At 40.0% G+C, this 15,719-nt stretch overlaps 1 protein-coding gene, 3 non-coding genes and 1 pseudogene across 9 annotated transcripts in view; 4 read left to right on the forward strand and 1 right to left on the reverse strand.

Annotated features, from left to right (window-relative positions):
- Nucleotides 1–15,719, forward strand: part of TEX14 (testis expressed 14, intercellular bridge forming factor) — a 122,109-nt gene that overhangs the window by 8,101 nt on the left and 98,289 nt on the right. For 4 of the 6 annotated variants that reach the window (XM_078437359.2, XM_060646547.3, XM_060646543.3 and 1 more), the window contains exon 2: nucleotides 7,603–7,645. The exons of the other annotated variants lie outside the window; for them this stretch is intronic. In XM_078437359.2, the coding sequence (XP_078293485.2) occupies nucleotides 7,638–7,645 (8 nt within the window). In that variant the 5' untranslated portion in view covers nucleotides 7,603–7,637. The remainder of the gene's footprint in view (nucleotides 1–7,602; nucleotides 7,646–15,719) is intronic. 6 annotated transcript variants of the gene reach the window in all.
- LOC132688679 (U1 spliceosomal RNA) lies at nucleotides 1,757–1,919 on the forward strand. Its single transcript, XR_009614658.1, has one exon. It is a non-coding gene; the product is annotated as a U1 spliceosomal RNA (small nuclear RNA).
- LOC132687924 (large ribosomal subunit protein uL16-like) lies at nucleotides 5,756–6,256 on the forward strand (annotated as a pseudogene).
- LOC132688701 (U4 spliceosomal RNA) lies at nucleotides 8,957–9,091 on the reverse strand. The gene has a single exon (XR_009614673.1). It is a non-coding gene; the product is annotated as a U4 spliceosomal RNA (small nuclear RNA).
- Nucleotides 10,833–10,996, forward strand: LOC132688668 (U1 spliceosomal RNA). Its single transcript, XR_009614647.1, has one exon. It is a non-coding gene; the product is annotated as a U1 spliceosomal RNA (small nuclear RNA).

Genomic DNA, 15,719 nt, shown 5'->3' on the forward strand with positions numbered 1-15,719 from the left:
TGTATGTTCTCAGTTATTACTTGTTAATCTTTAATAAGATTTTTGAACAGCATTTTTTCTTCCTGTTTTAACGATATGAAACTCTGGCTAATTTGTTTTGGCAGAGGACAGAACACCAGAAGAGTTTTGTATAATAAAAAGACTTGGGAAATAAGGTGATTCTGGTGTGGTCTTGGAGAAACAATTGAAGAACAGTTGGAACTTGTAAACTCCAATTTTAATTTACAGTGAAGAAGGCAGGAGAGGATTAAGACTATTTATATGTCGATATGAAATATTTGAATCATTAACCATTGCCTGAGACAGGATTTACTCCTTTTTTTTTTTTTTTTTTTTAAATTTTTTTTTCCAACGTTTTTTATTTATTTTTGGGACAGAGAGAGACAGAGCATGAACGGGGGAGGGGCAGAGAGAGAGGGAGACACAGAGTTGGAAACAGGCTCCAGGCTCCGAGCCATCAGCCCAGAGCCTGACGCGGGGCTGGAACTCACGGACCGCGAGATCGTGACCTGGCTGAAGTCGGACGCTTAACCGACTGCGCCACCCAGGCGCCCCAAGGATTTACTCCTTTTGAAGAGTCTAATATGAATCAATGAAGGCTGGGTGGCTTCTTGTAGGATGGAATCGCCAGTAGTATCGTTCTGGGTTTCAGAGATACCCGTTCAGGGAAGAGTGGAGGGTTAAGGATATTTGGAAGCACAACTTATTTTTGCTTGGGAAGACATCCTGGTCAGTCAGGCTTCCAATCCTATAGACCATCATCAGTGCTACCTGAGCTGTTCTCTAATTAACTCAGCTCAGAATTAGAACTAGTGTTTATACAACTGCTCTTTTTTTTTTTTTTTTAAGAGTTTCTTTTAAAAAGTCACCTCTACCCCAAACGTGGGGCTCAAACTCACCCTGAGGTCAAGAGTAGCATGACCTACTGAGCCAGCCAGCTGCCCTCCTATACACCTGCTCTTTTAAGTAAGGGTGATCATTTGCTGCATATTTGAAAGAGCATAGTTTGTACTTGTGCTGGAAGCCTTGGACAACCTATTTAGCAATCTTAGGACTGGATTTTCTTTTCTTTTTTTTTTTCATGTTTATTTTTGAGAGAGAAAGAGAGAGGAGTGCATGCAAGCAGGGGAGGGGAGAGTGAGGGAGACAGGATCCAAAGAGGGCTCTGTGCTGACAGGAGAGAGCCCGAAGCGGGGCTTGATCTCATGAACTTTGATATCATGACCTGAGCTGAAGTCAGACACTTTACTGACTGAGCAACCCAGGCACCCCACTAAGACTGGATTTTCATACGCAGTTTTGCCAAATTTAATCTTTTTAGTCTTGGTATTTCAGTCATGTGGATAGCAGCTTACTGAACTGTGCCAGACATCAGTGATGTCATCAGCTCCAAAACCTTAAAAGAAGGAACTCATTTATGTTGTTTATCTTTAAATCTGTAGAGCATCTTTACCTTTAAATTTTATTTTAACAGCACCACTAACTATATAGTAGAAATAGGATGTGCTAAATGAGATCAACAAAAGGGGTGTGGAATATGTAGATGAGCGCAGTGACTGCTGGTCATGGTTACATTTAGGCATATATTTTCCAAGATTTTGGCAATATTCAGATGTAAAAAATAATTCTGCATAGTAACTATAGTTTGGAAACTCTTTATTTCAGAAGCAGTGGGGTGGATAGAATGCATGAGGAAAGTGATCCTACCTGTAGAATGACTTGAATCTGAGGGTGAGGTGCTGGGCAAGGCATGAAGACCATTACTGGTAGGAGACATACCATGATCAGGAGGGTGGCTTTCCCACGGTGAGGCTTACCCATTGAATCCAGGATGTGCTGACCACAAAGATTTCCCCAAATGTGCAAAGCTCAGCTGTGTAACTTGTGATAGTAGGGGATTGCATTTGTGCTTTACCCTGGTCTTCCCTTAAAAAGAAGAAAAAAAAAAAGAGTATGTCTTGCACATTCCAGGCCACATTAAGATGGAGAGCTTTTCTTAGGGTGTAGTAGTAAGCTGTTTCATTTATCTATAAGGGTATGGCTTGTTCTGTATAATTTTGTGTAAGTGTTTTCTATTACAATTTTTATATCCTTTCTTCATACAATAGCCTTATGGTTACATTACGTATGTGTGGATGATTAGGGATGTCCTACCCTTTGCAGATCTTTTGGCCACAACGTCAACATCATGCCTCACAAAGTAAGAGAATACTCTCACAGGTTTTTCAGATTAGGGGAGCGGTATTTTTTTGTAGGCAGTTATTTAGCGTACCACATCATCGAAACCAAGCATACAGCAGTGTCACCCAGAGGGACTTAGAATATGTAAATGAGCAGTGTCTGCTGGTTTATGTTGTACATACGTTTGTCCGTTTTGCAAGTATTATGGTACCCAAAATGTTACTGTCTGGCTTTTACAGTTTGGAGAAGTCTTCATTTCCTAAGTGACAAGCTAGAGTTTGCATGAAGAGTGAAGAGAATGACCACGTGTCTAGTGCTTGGAATGAGGATGAGGTACCAACAATGCCATTTGCTTATACTTACCTGGTAGAGGAGAGATACCAGGATTGCAAAGGTGATATTTTTCTCTGGGCACATCTTACCCGTTGCACTCCAGGTGCACTGGCCTCTGTGATTTTTCTCAACTATGGGAAACTGGACTGCATGATTTGTGGTAGAGAGGGATTATGTCTGTGCTCTCCACTTGTATCTTGCATTTTGAAAAGACAGTTGATGATTGACTTATTACTGCTTGGCTTTTAAGCCATCAATATTTTTTGTAATCATTCTTTTTTAAAAAAAATGTTTATTTTTGAGAGAGAGAGAGACCTACCGAGTGCGAGTGGGGGAGGGGCAGAGACAGAGGGAGACACAGAATCCAAAGCAGACTCCAGGCTCTGAGCTGTCAGCACAGAGCCTGATGCCGGCTCGAACCCCGGAACCGCTAGATCGTGAGCTGAGCCGTGGTGGGTCGCTTAACCGACTGAGCCACCCCAGACGCCCCTTTGTAGTCATTTTTCACAGGTTTTTTTTTAATGTATATTTATTTTTGAAAGAGAGTGTGAGCGGGGGAGGGGCAGAGAGAGGGGGAAAAAGGATTCTAGGACTGAGCCATCCAGGCGTCCCTGTAATCATTTTGTATAACTTGATGTGTGCGGCCGTTATTGCTTGCGTGGGTGTTCACTTTCGTACCAAGTTGTCTAGCCAAATGGAGTGTACTCTTCTGTCGACCACTAGAGGGCTCACTTTGCACCACCTCAAGCTACCTGCATCTGTTTCTGCTCTTGATCGTTCCCTAGGTGTTTACAGTAAAAGAATAGGAAGAAGAGGTTTCTAGGAAAGTTTGAGCACCTAGAAATGCACCTAGGACAGGGGATAAAGGGTGTAAATAATTTAAAGGACTGTCTTCACTTTGTTGATTAACAGTGTGATGTGATGGCTGGCAGTCTCAGTCAGTGGAACATGCAACTCTTGATCTTGGGGTTGTGAGTTTGAGCCCCACACTGGGCGTAAAGATTACTTAAAAATAAAATCTTTTAAAAAAGTGAAAAAGGACAGATTACTTTGAAGAAAACTGGGAGTTTATAATTTACCACTTATATTCTTAACTGAGTAGTTATAATTTCAGAGGGGTTTTTCACTCCTTTTCAGGTATGTCTCATGAGCAGTATCCTTAGATTCTCCCCAAAATGAGAAACTGGACTACAGTATAATCTCTGCTAGTGACAGTGTTTTATGTTTTCTCCTAGACCTTGATTTTTGCCCCCAAATAATTTTACTAAAGTAATGTTATGCATGTGAAAAGCATTATACAGAAAGACTCCATCTGAATAGTAACACTCCCTTGATCCACCCTTTCACACTCTGCCCCCATTTCTCTCCCCAGAGCATTACTTTTTTTTATTTTTAAAGTAAGCTAGAGGTCCAACATGGGGTTTGAACTCAGGATCCCAAGATCAAGAGTCACATGCTCTACCTACTGAGCTAGGGGACTCCCAGAATACTACTTTTAAAACTTGTTTAGCTGTTTTTTATAGTCAACTACAATAAATGTTTGTGCTAGTGTTTATATGAAGGATTTGGCTGATCTTCCCCACCCTAGTACATTCCTTCCTCTATCCTGTCATTTATATTCCTGGAATAATCTTTTAACTTCTTTAGTCGGTTCCCTTGGTAGCTTTAAGTCATGTATCTTTATTATTTGTTAGGTCCTCACTAAGAAAGACAAGGATATTAGAAAGACTTTGGGGTTTTAAAACAAAGTGTTATGATTTTTCCCCTTCCAATCATAAAAAGAAATTTATTAATAATATTTTTGTAAAAAAATAACATTTTTGTAGACTATGTACAGTCTACAGGAAGAAATGTGAGTGGTAGGAAAATGTGAAGTTTTTACCACTTGTAAATAGTATTGATTTTGAAATTTCATTTCCTTTTTATTTTATTTATTGAGATATAATTGGCATACAATATTATATTAGTTTCAGGTGTACAGCATAGTGATTGGACATTTGTATACATTGTGAAAAAGTTACCATAGTAAGTCTAGTTACCATCTGTCACCTTACAAAGTTAATACAATACTATTGACCAAATTCCCCATACTGTATATTATATCCCCATGACTTCTTTATTATATAGCTGGAAGTTTGTACTTCTTAATCCCCTTCAGTCATTACACACACCACGCCCCCCCCGACAATCAACCATCAATCTGTTCTCTCTATTGATGAGTCTAACAAACATTTCGTTTTTGTAGATTCTACATATAAATGAAATCATGTGGGATTTGTCTTTCTTTAACTTAAAACCTTCATTTTTTAAGTATTCATTGCTGGAGGGTGCCTGGGTGACTCAGTCAGTTAAGTATCCGACTTTAGCTCAGGTCATGATCTCACAGTTCGTGAGTTTGAGCCCCGCATCAGGCTCTGTGCCAACAGCTCAGAGCCTGGAGCCTGCTTCAGATTCTGTGTCTCCCTCTCTCTCTGCCCCTCCCCTGCTTGCACTCTGTCTCTCTCTCAAAAATAAACATTAAAAATATTTGTTTAAGTGTTCATTGCTGGTATGTAGAAATACAGTTGATTTTTGTGTATTAATCTTGTATCCTGTGACTTTGCTAAATTCAATTATGAATTTTAGTAGGTTTTTTTGGTGTAAATGCTTTAGGATTTTCAACATAAACTGTCATGTCATATGTGAATAGAAACTGTTTTCCTTCTTTCTTTCCAAACTAAGGCTTTTAATTTATTTTCCTTGCCTTAACCTCTAGCTGGAATAAAAGTGGTTAAAGTAATCATGCTTGTTTTGTTCCTTATCTGGAAGAAAAATACTTTCACCATAAAGTGTATTAGCTGTAGGATTTTCATAGATACCATTTATCAATCTAGTGGTACTTTGCTAAGTTTTTTGAAATCATAAATGGATATTGAATTTTGTTAACTACTTTTTCTGCAACTACTTCTTAATCTGTTGATATGATGAATTATATGGCTTGATTTTCTAATGTTAAACCAACTTTGCATTCCTGGGATAAACCCTACTTGATCATGATGTACTATTACTCTTTTTGTTTATTGCTGGATTTGGTTTGCAGTTTTAAAGGAATTAAAGTAATTTTGTATCTATGTCCATGAGGGATAATATTCGGTACTTTTCTTACATGGTCTTCATCTGGTTTAGGTATCAGAGTAATGCTGCTTCATAAAATAAGTTGGCTTCATCCCTTGGGTGCGCCATTGAAGGTCCTTGGTGTCACATGGGGCAGAAAAAGGCAAAAGTGGTTGGGTTCCCACTCTGGCCAAATGGTGTTGGATGAATGTGAGCAGCTCTCCTCACAAGTCCAGGTATTTGTGCCAACGAGTATATGGTGAAAAGCTGTGGCAAAGATGGCTTTCATATTTGTGTGTGGCTCCACTCCTTCCTATCATCCACATCAACAAGATGTTGTCCTGCACTGAGGCTGAGGGGTGTCTTCAGAAAGCTGCAGGGCACATTGGTCCACGTTGGCCAAATTGGCATGTCCATCCACACCAAACTGCAGAACAAGAATCATGTGATAGAGGTCCTGTGCAGGGTTGAGTTCAAGTTCCTTGGCTGACAGAACATCTACATCTCCAAGAAGTAGTACTTTACCAAGGTTAATGTGGGTGAATTTGAAGACATTATGGCTGAAAGGCAGCTCATCTCTGGTGGCTGTGGGATCAGATATATCCCTAATTGTGTCCCCCTGGATAAATGTCAGGCCCTGCACTCATGAGGGTTTCAGTGCTGCCCCTCCTTACTCATACCCACCAATAAAACCTACTTCTTGTCCAAAAAAATGGGGTAGGAAATGTTTCCTTCTCTTCTGTTTTCTCAGATTAGTTTTGTGCAGAAGAGTGACATGATTGAATTTAGGCTTTAGCAGGATACTTGGCTACTCTGTTAATAGACTGGGAGTGGTGAAAGGATGGAAGAAGGGAGATTACTTAGAATGTTACTGCACTCTTCTAGGCAGGAGATGAGAATGGCTTGTACCAAAGTGGTAGCACTGGAGGTGGTGAGAAGGGGTCAGATTCTGAACATATTTTTAAAGGAAAAATGATAAAGACTTGCTGTGGATTGAATGTGTTATATAAGAGGAAAGAAAGGAGAAAAATATGACCCCTAAGTTTTATCTGTACCTTTAATTTTTTTTTTCCACCTATTAAATGTAGAATCCAGGAGGCTGTACCTCCTGTTCCTCCTCTCCATCATTCTTATTCACAGATGGGGAGGCCAGGGTATCAACATCTCAAGGTACTTAAAATCATATGGGAAAGGATGGTCTCCTTCTTTACATTGTAAAAAAAACTTGTGTGTGAAAAACTTCTAATGTAAACTAAAATAGATTAATAATAATAGTATTCTCCTATTTAGCAACACTAAGTTAAGCTTCAGCAATGAACAACTCAAGGCCAATCTTGTTTCATCTATACCTCTACACTTTAAACCTCCAAACCTATCTTGAAATAAACCCGTACATCATGGTGTTTCAGGCATGATTATTTCAGTATGTATCTCTAAATATAATGGCTGTACTTTTTCTTGACATCTTTAGCTACTTTATTGAAGTATGATATAAAATAACATTCACCCATTATTTGGTTTAATGATTAGTATTTTATACAGTTGTCAAACCATTACCACAATCCAGTTTTAGCACATTTTTATGACCCTCCCCACCCAAATTCTCCTGTGCCCATTTGCAGTTGCCCTGGTTCCCATGCCCCAACCCTAGCCATGGGCAACAATGGATCTATCTTTTATAGATTTGCCTTATCTAGAAATTTCATATAAAATGGAATCACATAGTGTATAGTGTGTCTGACTTCTTTCATGTAGCATAATGTTTTTGAGTTCATTCATACTGATAAATTTATCATTATTTTATTCCTTTTTATTGCTAAATAGTATTCTGTTGTTCTGCTTATTTTTCTATTCTGTATTTTTATCAAGCAGGTAAGCCTGTACCACCTAATTTGTGGCACTGGAATGCTAACTTTATTTGTTGTTTTTCCTGATTTTATCTCTTGTGAAAAAGGAGGTTTAAGATTTATTTCTGGCTGGTTTGTTTTTCTCTAGGTCAGTTTGAATTCTGGACTCTTGAGGCTGTTAAAATGACCAGGTATATTACCCTTTTTTTTTTTTTTAAATGTTTATTTGTTTTTGAGAGAGAGACAGAGCATGAGCAGAGGAGGGGCAGAGAGAGAGGGAGACACAATCCGAAGCAGGCTCCAGACTCTGAGCTGTTAGCACAGAGCCCAACATGGGGCTCAAACCCCCAAACTGTGAGATCATGACCTGAGCTGAAGTCAGACGCTTAACTGACTGAGCCACCCAGGCACCCTATCGGTTTTTTTGTTTATTTATTTATTTCTGAGAGAGAGGGAGAGTATGACCAGGGGAGAGGCGCAGAGAGAGAGAGAGATTGAGAGAGAGAGAGAGAGAGAGAGAGAGAGAGAGAATCCCAAGCAGGCTCCCTGCTGTCAGCATAGAGCCAATCCCATGAACCACGAGATCTTGACCTAAGCCAAAACCCGAGTCAGACCTCAACCAACCCAGCCACACAGTTACCCCGAGCATCCAACTCTTGATTTTGGCTCAGGTCATGATCCCAAGGTCGTGGGATCGAACCTTGCGATGGGCTTGCGTCAGGCTTGTATCAGGCTCTGTGCTGAGCATGGAGCCTGCTTGGGATTCTCTTTCTCTCTCTCTCTCTCCCTCTGCCCCTGTCCCCCACTTGAACTCTCTCTCTCTCTCTCTAAAAAGAAAAAATAAAAAACATTTTTTCCACCTACATGTTTTTTCCCAACCTGTATATTCAATTTTTTATTTCTACAATCATATATTTAAGATCTTTATTTGTTTTTCTTTTCTATCCATATACTTTCTTGTACTTGTTTTTCAGGTGCAAGGTGTTTTAGCTGAGGATTTTTTTAAAATTTTTGTTAATGCTTATTTATTTTGAGGGAGAGAGAGACAGAGTGCAAACTGTGGAGGGGCAGAGAGAGAGGGAGATACAGAATCTGAAGAAGGCTCCAGACTCCGTGCTGTCAGCACAGAGCCCCATGTGGGTTCAAAATCACAAGCTGCGAGATCATGACCTGAGCAGAAGTCGGACGCTTAACCGACTGAGCCACCCAGGTGTCCCAGCTCTCTAATGATAGTTTTTATTTTCATTTTTAGTTTTCTTCCCTTTGCATAATCTGCCTTCTCCAAACTGTCTTCTTGTGGTTGGTTTGTTTAGCTCCTTTCATGTTAGAGGCTTTTGTCTGACCAGATGTCTGGTCATCCTTGGTGGTTCAGTGTTCCTTGATTATTTATAAGTGTTCAATATACCATCTCTACTCATTACCCAGAATTATTTACAGTAGTGAAAAATTGAACCAACCTAAGTGTCCAGCATTAGGGGAATGATTATATAAATTATGGGCCATCCATAAGATGGACTGTCATGCCAAAATTAAAAAAAAATTTTTAAGTTTATTCATTTTTGGGAAAAGTTTTCAATTAGCAATAATCGCGCCTCGGATAAACCTCATTGGCTACGATACTGCCACTGCGCAAAGCTTAAGTTTATTCATTTTTGAGAGAGAGACAGTGTGAGTGGGAGAGGGGCAGAGAGAGAGGGAGACACAGAGTCCGAAGCAGGCTCCAGGCTCTAGGCTCTGTTGAGCTGTCAGCACAGAGCCCGACACGGGGCTTGAACTTGGGAGTGGTGAGCTCATGACCTAGGCTGAAGGCGGGTGCTTAACCAGCTGAGCCACCCAGGTGCCCCAGAAATTTAAAATTATATTAACAAGTAGGGAGTTAATTGGAAGCACTTAGGACCAAGGCAAGGGCTTCCCTGTAGAGTAATCTGCATAGGCCCTTGTAGCAGAGAAAGCCCATGGCTGACATCTTTGGGACTTTGTTTTAGGGTGTTCACATTTTTCAGAGGAAACTTCCAATATCCTAGAAGGTAAAGGTTGGTTGCCAGTGTCCTGGAAATCAAATGGAAGTTGAGAGGGAGGTCTCAGCATTCAGCCTTTGGAATGTATATGTACATTTTCTTTTCAGTAAAAGTTTGAGTTTTCATCTGAGCTTCTCCAGAGAGCTCCAGAGATGCAGAAATTTAAAGTCATGCTTCCTGTATATTTTTAATGAGAGAGAATGAAGTTAGTTGGTAAAATAATGTATGAATTAATTATATGTTATAATTATATGTTGTATTGTCTTCACTGTTTTGTTTTTTTAATTTTTTAAAGTTTGTTTCTTTTGAGAGAGAGAACACATGCAGCCCAATTCAGGGCTTGAACTCAGGTACCATGATATCAGTACCTGAGCCGACATCCAGAGTCCGCCTAATCGATGCTTAACTGACTGAGCCACCCAGGTGCCCCTGTCTTGACTATTTGAAAAAAAACAAACAAGAAAAACCCTGCTCTAGAGACCCACAGTCTAGTGAGTAAGGGAATTGAATGCCAGGCAGAGAGAAAGTAAAGAAGCAATATAGGCACAGGCTAAACTGCTCTCAAGGAAAGCAGTCCGTCCTTAGAGGGCTAGGTGTTAACTGACCATGGGCAGGAGTAGGAGACAAAGCTTGGAGCCTGAGCTGGGTGGGAGAGCTGGCTCAATAGTTCTTCCCCCTTCTGTACAAACTGAGGAACAGATTCAGAGGCTAAAAGCTTATCTAGAATTGTGCAGTGTGTACGCTGAATTGCATTCAAGATCTTGGATTCCAAAACCCTTACTCTGCAATACACCCTGCCAGCATGTAGCCGCGACATTCTCCACTCCTTGCTCTTCCACCTCCTGGAATAGGAGAAAATGGTATGGAGCATTGGTATCCCTAGAAACCCTGAAGCTGAACTGGCTTGCGGCTAAAGGCTCATTTGTGTTGGTTTGCTGAAGGGTACTTCACACAGGGAGATCTGAAGACCAGCTACACCAAAATTCGGGAGAGGGATGGATGGATTTTTGTCAAGAAAATAGCCTATAGACATCAGTTAGGTTGAGGCAAATAGAGGAGGAGCTGGTCTGAAGAGGCAGCCTCAAGGGGACTCACTCAGGTGTAGGCTTAACCCGCCCAGGGTGTATGACATTATAGGTGGAAGTGGAGTATGTAGACTCAAGACTCAGGGCATTTTGGAACTGTGTTTTCTGGAGAGATGTGCATGATTATTTGCCGTTACCAATTAAGGTACGTAGTAAGAAAATCAGTCTTTGAGTGTCGCTATATAGATAAAAGCCAATTAGAGTCGTTTCAGGAGTGACCCCAACCTCAAAGTGGTGTGCGCAGCAGTGGGTATCACTGTGATCACTTCCATCTCATACTTACCTAACAGGGGAAATACCATGATTACAAAGGTAGCTGCTCAGGGTGAGGTTTATCCATTGTACTCTAGGTGTGCTGCTGGTCCCTGTGATTTCCCCAAATGTGGGAAGCTAAGCTGCATGACTTCTGGTAGTGGGGAACTGTGTTCTGGTTTCCCCTATGTGGTTGTGTCCCAAGAACAGTTACTGTAGTTGTTTTTTGGTGCGTTACTAAGGCATTTTGGAGGAGATTGGCCTGAAATTCTTGCTACTAAGATTGCTCTGTTTTAGCCTATTCAGTTGGTAATGCTTTTTGGTGGTAGTGAATTGCTTATGTTTGGGTAAGTTAATTCTATAATTACTAAGCTTGTTTCTTTATACCGTGCTAAACTTGTTTTATATCCTATTGGACAGCACTCCTACCCTTACCTAAAAAGTTCCCACATTCAGCTTTCTTTTGTGAAAGCTGTGGGGTGCGGGTACAGGGAGGGCCTAGAGTTCTAGAGAGTGAGCCAGTGTGGAGCCTCTCCCCTGCTTGCTCAAGGACGCGTGCATGCGCGTGTGCTCTCTCTCTCTCTCAAGATAAATGAAGTTTAAAAATATATGTTAAAAAGAAAAAGAGCTACCTGGGATCCACAGAAGCCACTATTGAATTCAGGGTTGGTTTAAACATTTAGGTACTGTAGGCAGGGTGCCTAAAACAGTTTTAAAATCAAAGAAAAAAGGTGAATTTTTAGGTGGAAGAAAATGTCATGTATGGGAATGCTTGGCTGGCTCAGTCGGTAGAGCATGCAACTTTTGCTCTCAGGTTCATTATGAGTTCGAGCCCATGTTGGGGGTAGAGGTTACTTTCAAAAAAAAGAAAAGAAATGTCATGTATAATAATATATTTATCTTCTTATAAATACAGTCACATAATTTTAATGTGTATGGTTTTTTTAATGGAGGAAGGGTCCATGAAGGCAAAAGTGTGTAGGGCCCTTTAAAATCATAACATGGTCCTGACTGAAGCTGATTCTTACTTTCATTAGTTCTCACCACTTTTCATATAGTTCTGGCAGGCAGGTCTATTTTCCTTACAGGTTGTGATCTTATTATTGAAGGCAGAATCTATCTCTGCATTGTTTCTTTTATTTTTATTTTTTTAAATGTTTATTTATTTTTGAGAGAGAGAGCGAGAGTGCATGAGCAGGGGAGGGACAGAGAGAGAGGGAGACACAGAATCCGAAGCAGGCTCCAGGCTCTGAGCTGTCAGCAGAGCCGGATGTGAGGCTCGAACTCACAAACAGTGAGATCGTGACCTGGGCCGAAGTCGGACGCTTAACCGACTGAGCCACCCAGGCGCCCCTGCATTGTTTCTTTTAGTATCTCTAGTGCTTAGGCTGGTAGCTGGCACCTTAAAAGTTTAGGTGGCTTGGGGTGCCTGGGTGGCTCGGTGGGTTGAATGTCCGACTTCAGCTCAGGTCATGATCTTATGGTTCGTGGGTTCGAGCCCCATATTGGGCTTTGTGCTGGCAGCATGGAGCGTGCTTGGGATTCTGTGTCTCCTTCTCTGTCACTGCCCCTCCCCCACTCGTGCACAGGTGCTCGCTCTCTGTCTCTCTCTCTCAAAAATAAATATTTTTTAAAAAGCTTAGGTAGCTGTGAGAAGTGTGCACTACATACATTTAAGTAATGACTTGAGAACAGTTTTTCATTTTGCTTAATCATTAGCAGTACTGATAGAAATTCAAGAATACTTTGTGACTACCAAAGATACTAGAGTAGACGGTGTGGCCCTCGGAATAGCAAAAAGTCTCTGAGTACTTGTGAAGTCAAATCTGTGGGGGACACAAATAGTCCTAGAGGTCTCAGGGCTATAGCTAGCCTGGCATTCATGGATACCATAGAAACAGTCGAAGTTTTACCTTCCTTCTGTGAAATCAAATCTCCCGGAATGAAATTAGGAAGGTAGTTCAATAATGAAATGATACTTTATATATCTGAAGTGGGCTGGGTCACACTTTGTAGATGCAGTTATCTAGCAAATGTCTAACTAGCGTGACTGAAGCCAGGGCCGATGTGCGAATGGGATCAGCTACCTGCAACCCAGGGTAGAGTGGCTGTAGAGTGTTACTCATGCTTTCCTGGTAGTGGATTAGATTCCGTTTGTTGGTGCTGTGGGCAACTTCTTGACAGTTACACCTGCTTTATAAACTTATATAACAAAACTCAGCTTTTAAAAATTGAATATACATGCCACCCTCATTATATTTCTACATATCACTCCTTCTCTGGTCCCATGAGTCTAAGGAATGGATGGAGATTGAGAGATGGAGATGAGACTCACAGACTGAGGGGCTTGTCAATTGGAACAGAACATCTGAATTGGCAGGGAAGCCATGATCTAGGAACTCTCCAAATACTCACTGTACTGAGGGAGGGGCTGTGTTTCTCCATCTTGGCTTATTTGGGGCCTTTGATTTAGTTGGTCATTGTAGTTGGTTGTTTTATTCTCTATGTATATACAAATTATTACTGATAATTATCATTGTTTCTAGAAGGTATATTCAAGCACTGATACCTAAAATATGGTTAAATCACAATTTCAACCTAAGACTATTTGATGTTAAACCCAGTATTCAAAACTCTTTATTTTTAAAAAAATTTTTTAATGTTTATTTATTTTTGAGAGTGAGAGAGAGAGCATGAGTGGGAGAGGGGCAGAGAGAGAGAGAGAGTCAGACACAGAATCTGAAGCAGGCTCCAGGCTCTGAGCTGTCTGCACAGAGCCAGACGTGGGGCCCGAACCCATGAACTGTGAGATCATGACCGATGCTTAACAGACTGAGCCACCCAGGCACTCTGTGTTCAAAATTCTTTAAATACTATGCAATACTCCTGTAGTGATTCAACTAGGATTTGGTGGTCCCCATATTTTGTTTAAGTTAATTTATTTGTTTATTTTGAGAGAGAGTGAGAGTGCATGGGAGAGACAGAGAGAGAGGTGGGGGGAGAGAGAGAGAACCCTAAGCAGGCTCCACACAGCTCGGAGCCCAATGCCGGGCTCAAACCCACAAACCACAAGATCATGACCTGAGCCAAAATCATGACCTGATACTTAATGGACTGAGCCACCCAGGCGCCCCTGGTATTTCCTTATTATTCATAATCTCCTTATTATGAAGAAAAAACAGTCTAACAATATTATTGAAATTCTGTAACCTGTATTTCACAACTAATAAAATTTATGTCTTTTGCATTTCCTTTCAGTAATTTTCATTAAGGATACACATTTTTACAAAATTGTGGTCATGGTATACATACCATTTCATATTCTGTTTCCTCCTAACCTTTTATATAATTTTTTCATGTTGTTAATTATTATTATTTACTATTACGTTTTTTTAATATTTCCCCTATTGTTTTGACGTCAAAGGTTTTTGGGCTACTTTGGTTTTTGCAATGGTAAATAAATCTATGATGAATACCTTTGTACATAGGACATTGTCTTTCTCTAGAATTACTTCCTTCAGGTAAATTAAAAGAAATTTCTGGGTCAAAAAATATGAGCATTTTTTGGCATGAGATGTATATAATTAGGGTTATTTTTTTTTTTTTTTTTTTTTGCTGTAAGTAATATTACAGTCATGTTACAGAATATTTAGGGGAAAAAATATTAGTCCATAGTTCTTTGATGACACTAACATAATTATATTAGTTTGCATTTTGGTGTATTTCCCTTAAGTCTCTTAAACTTAGAAATAGCTTTAGAAATAGCTTTTTTTTTTTTTTTTTTTTGAGAGAGAGAGAGAGACAGAGACAGAGAGAGGAGAGAGAATCCCAAGCAGACTCTGCACTGTTAGCACAAAGCCCAACAAGGGGGCTTGAACTCACAAACAGTGAGATTATGACCTGAGCCAAAATCAAGACTCAGATGCTTAACTGACTGAGCCACCCAGGTGTCCCAGAAATAGTTTTAATCATATTATATATTCAATTTTGTATGCTGCTTTTATGGCATGCAACATTATATAATTTAGGCTTTCTTCTCATTCTTAACAAACTTGAAGTTAGTTTTATAATTAGCTATGAACCCTGAAATTAGAGATCTAGACTTTGAAAGATAAAAGTTGTTTCTAAAGAACTTGAAAATATTTATCACATGTCACCTCTTCTCCCCACACCCACCCCCCAATAATTTAAGGCACTTCTTAAGATGACTGTAAAATAACAGGGAAAAAAACTATTAAAAATTACCCCAAGAGGTATGCCTGGCTGGCTCAGTTGGTAGCATATGTGACTCTTGATCTCAGGGTCGTGTTTTTGAGCTCCACTTTGGGTATGCAGTATACTTAAAAATTTATTTAATTAAATAAGTAAACAAATAAAATTAAAATTACCCCCAAAATCATCATTAATTACTTACAAAGATATATCTACAATGCTGTTCATATATATATGAACAGTGGCAATAAACTAGAAGCAATAGAATACTGATTATACAGTTATCTGTGACCCAGTATATATAGCAAAAGGATGGAAAACATAAAGCAGCACATGAAGTATAATCCTATTCAAATATATATTTATATTGATAAAAAAAAATTTTTTTAACGTTTATTTATTTTTGGGACAGAGAGAGACAGAGCATGAACGGGGGAGGGGCAGAGAGAGAGGAAGACACAGAATCGGAAGCAGGCTCCAGGCTCTGAGACATCAGCCCAGAGCCTGACACGGGGCTCGAACTCAGGGACCGCGAGATCGTGACCTGAGCCGAAGTAGGACGCTCAACCGACTGAGCCACCCAGGCGCCCTATATATTTATATTGAAATTAACCATGTTTAATATCAAAGTGTTAACAGTAATAATTTTGTAGTGTAATTGTGGGTTTTTAAAATTTAATGTTTATTTTTGAGAGAGA

This window comes from Panthera onca, chromosome E1 (genome assembly GCF_046562875.1).
Source record: "Panthera onca isolate mPanOnc1 chromosome E1, mPanOnc1 haplotype 2, whole genome shotgun sequence".
Classification (NCBI taxonomy): domain Eukaryota; kingdom Metazoa; phylum Chordata; class Mammalia; order Carnivora; family Felidae; genus Panthera; species Panthera onca.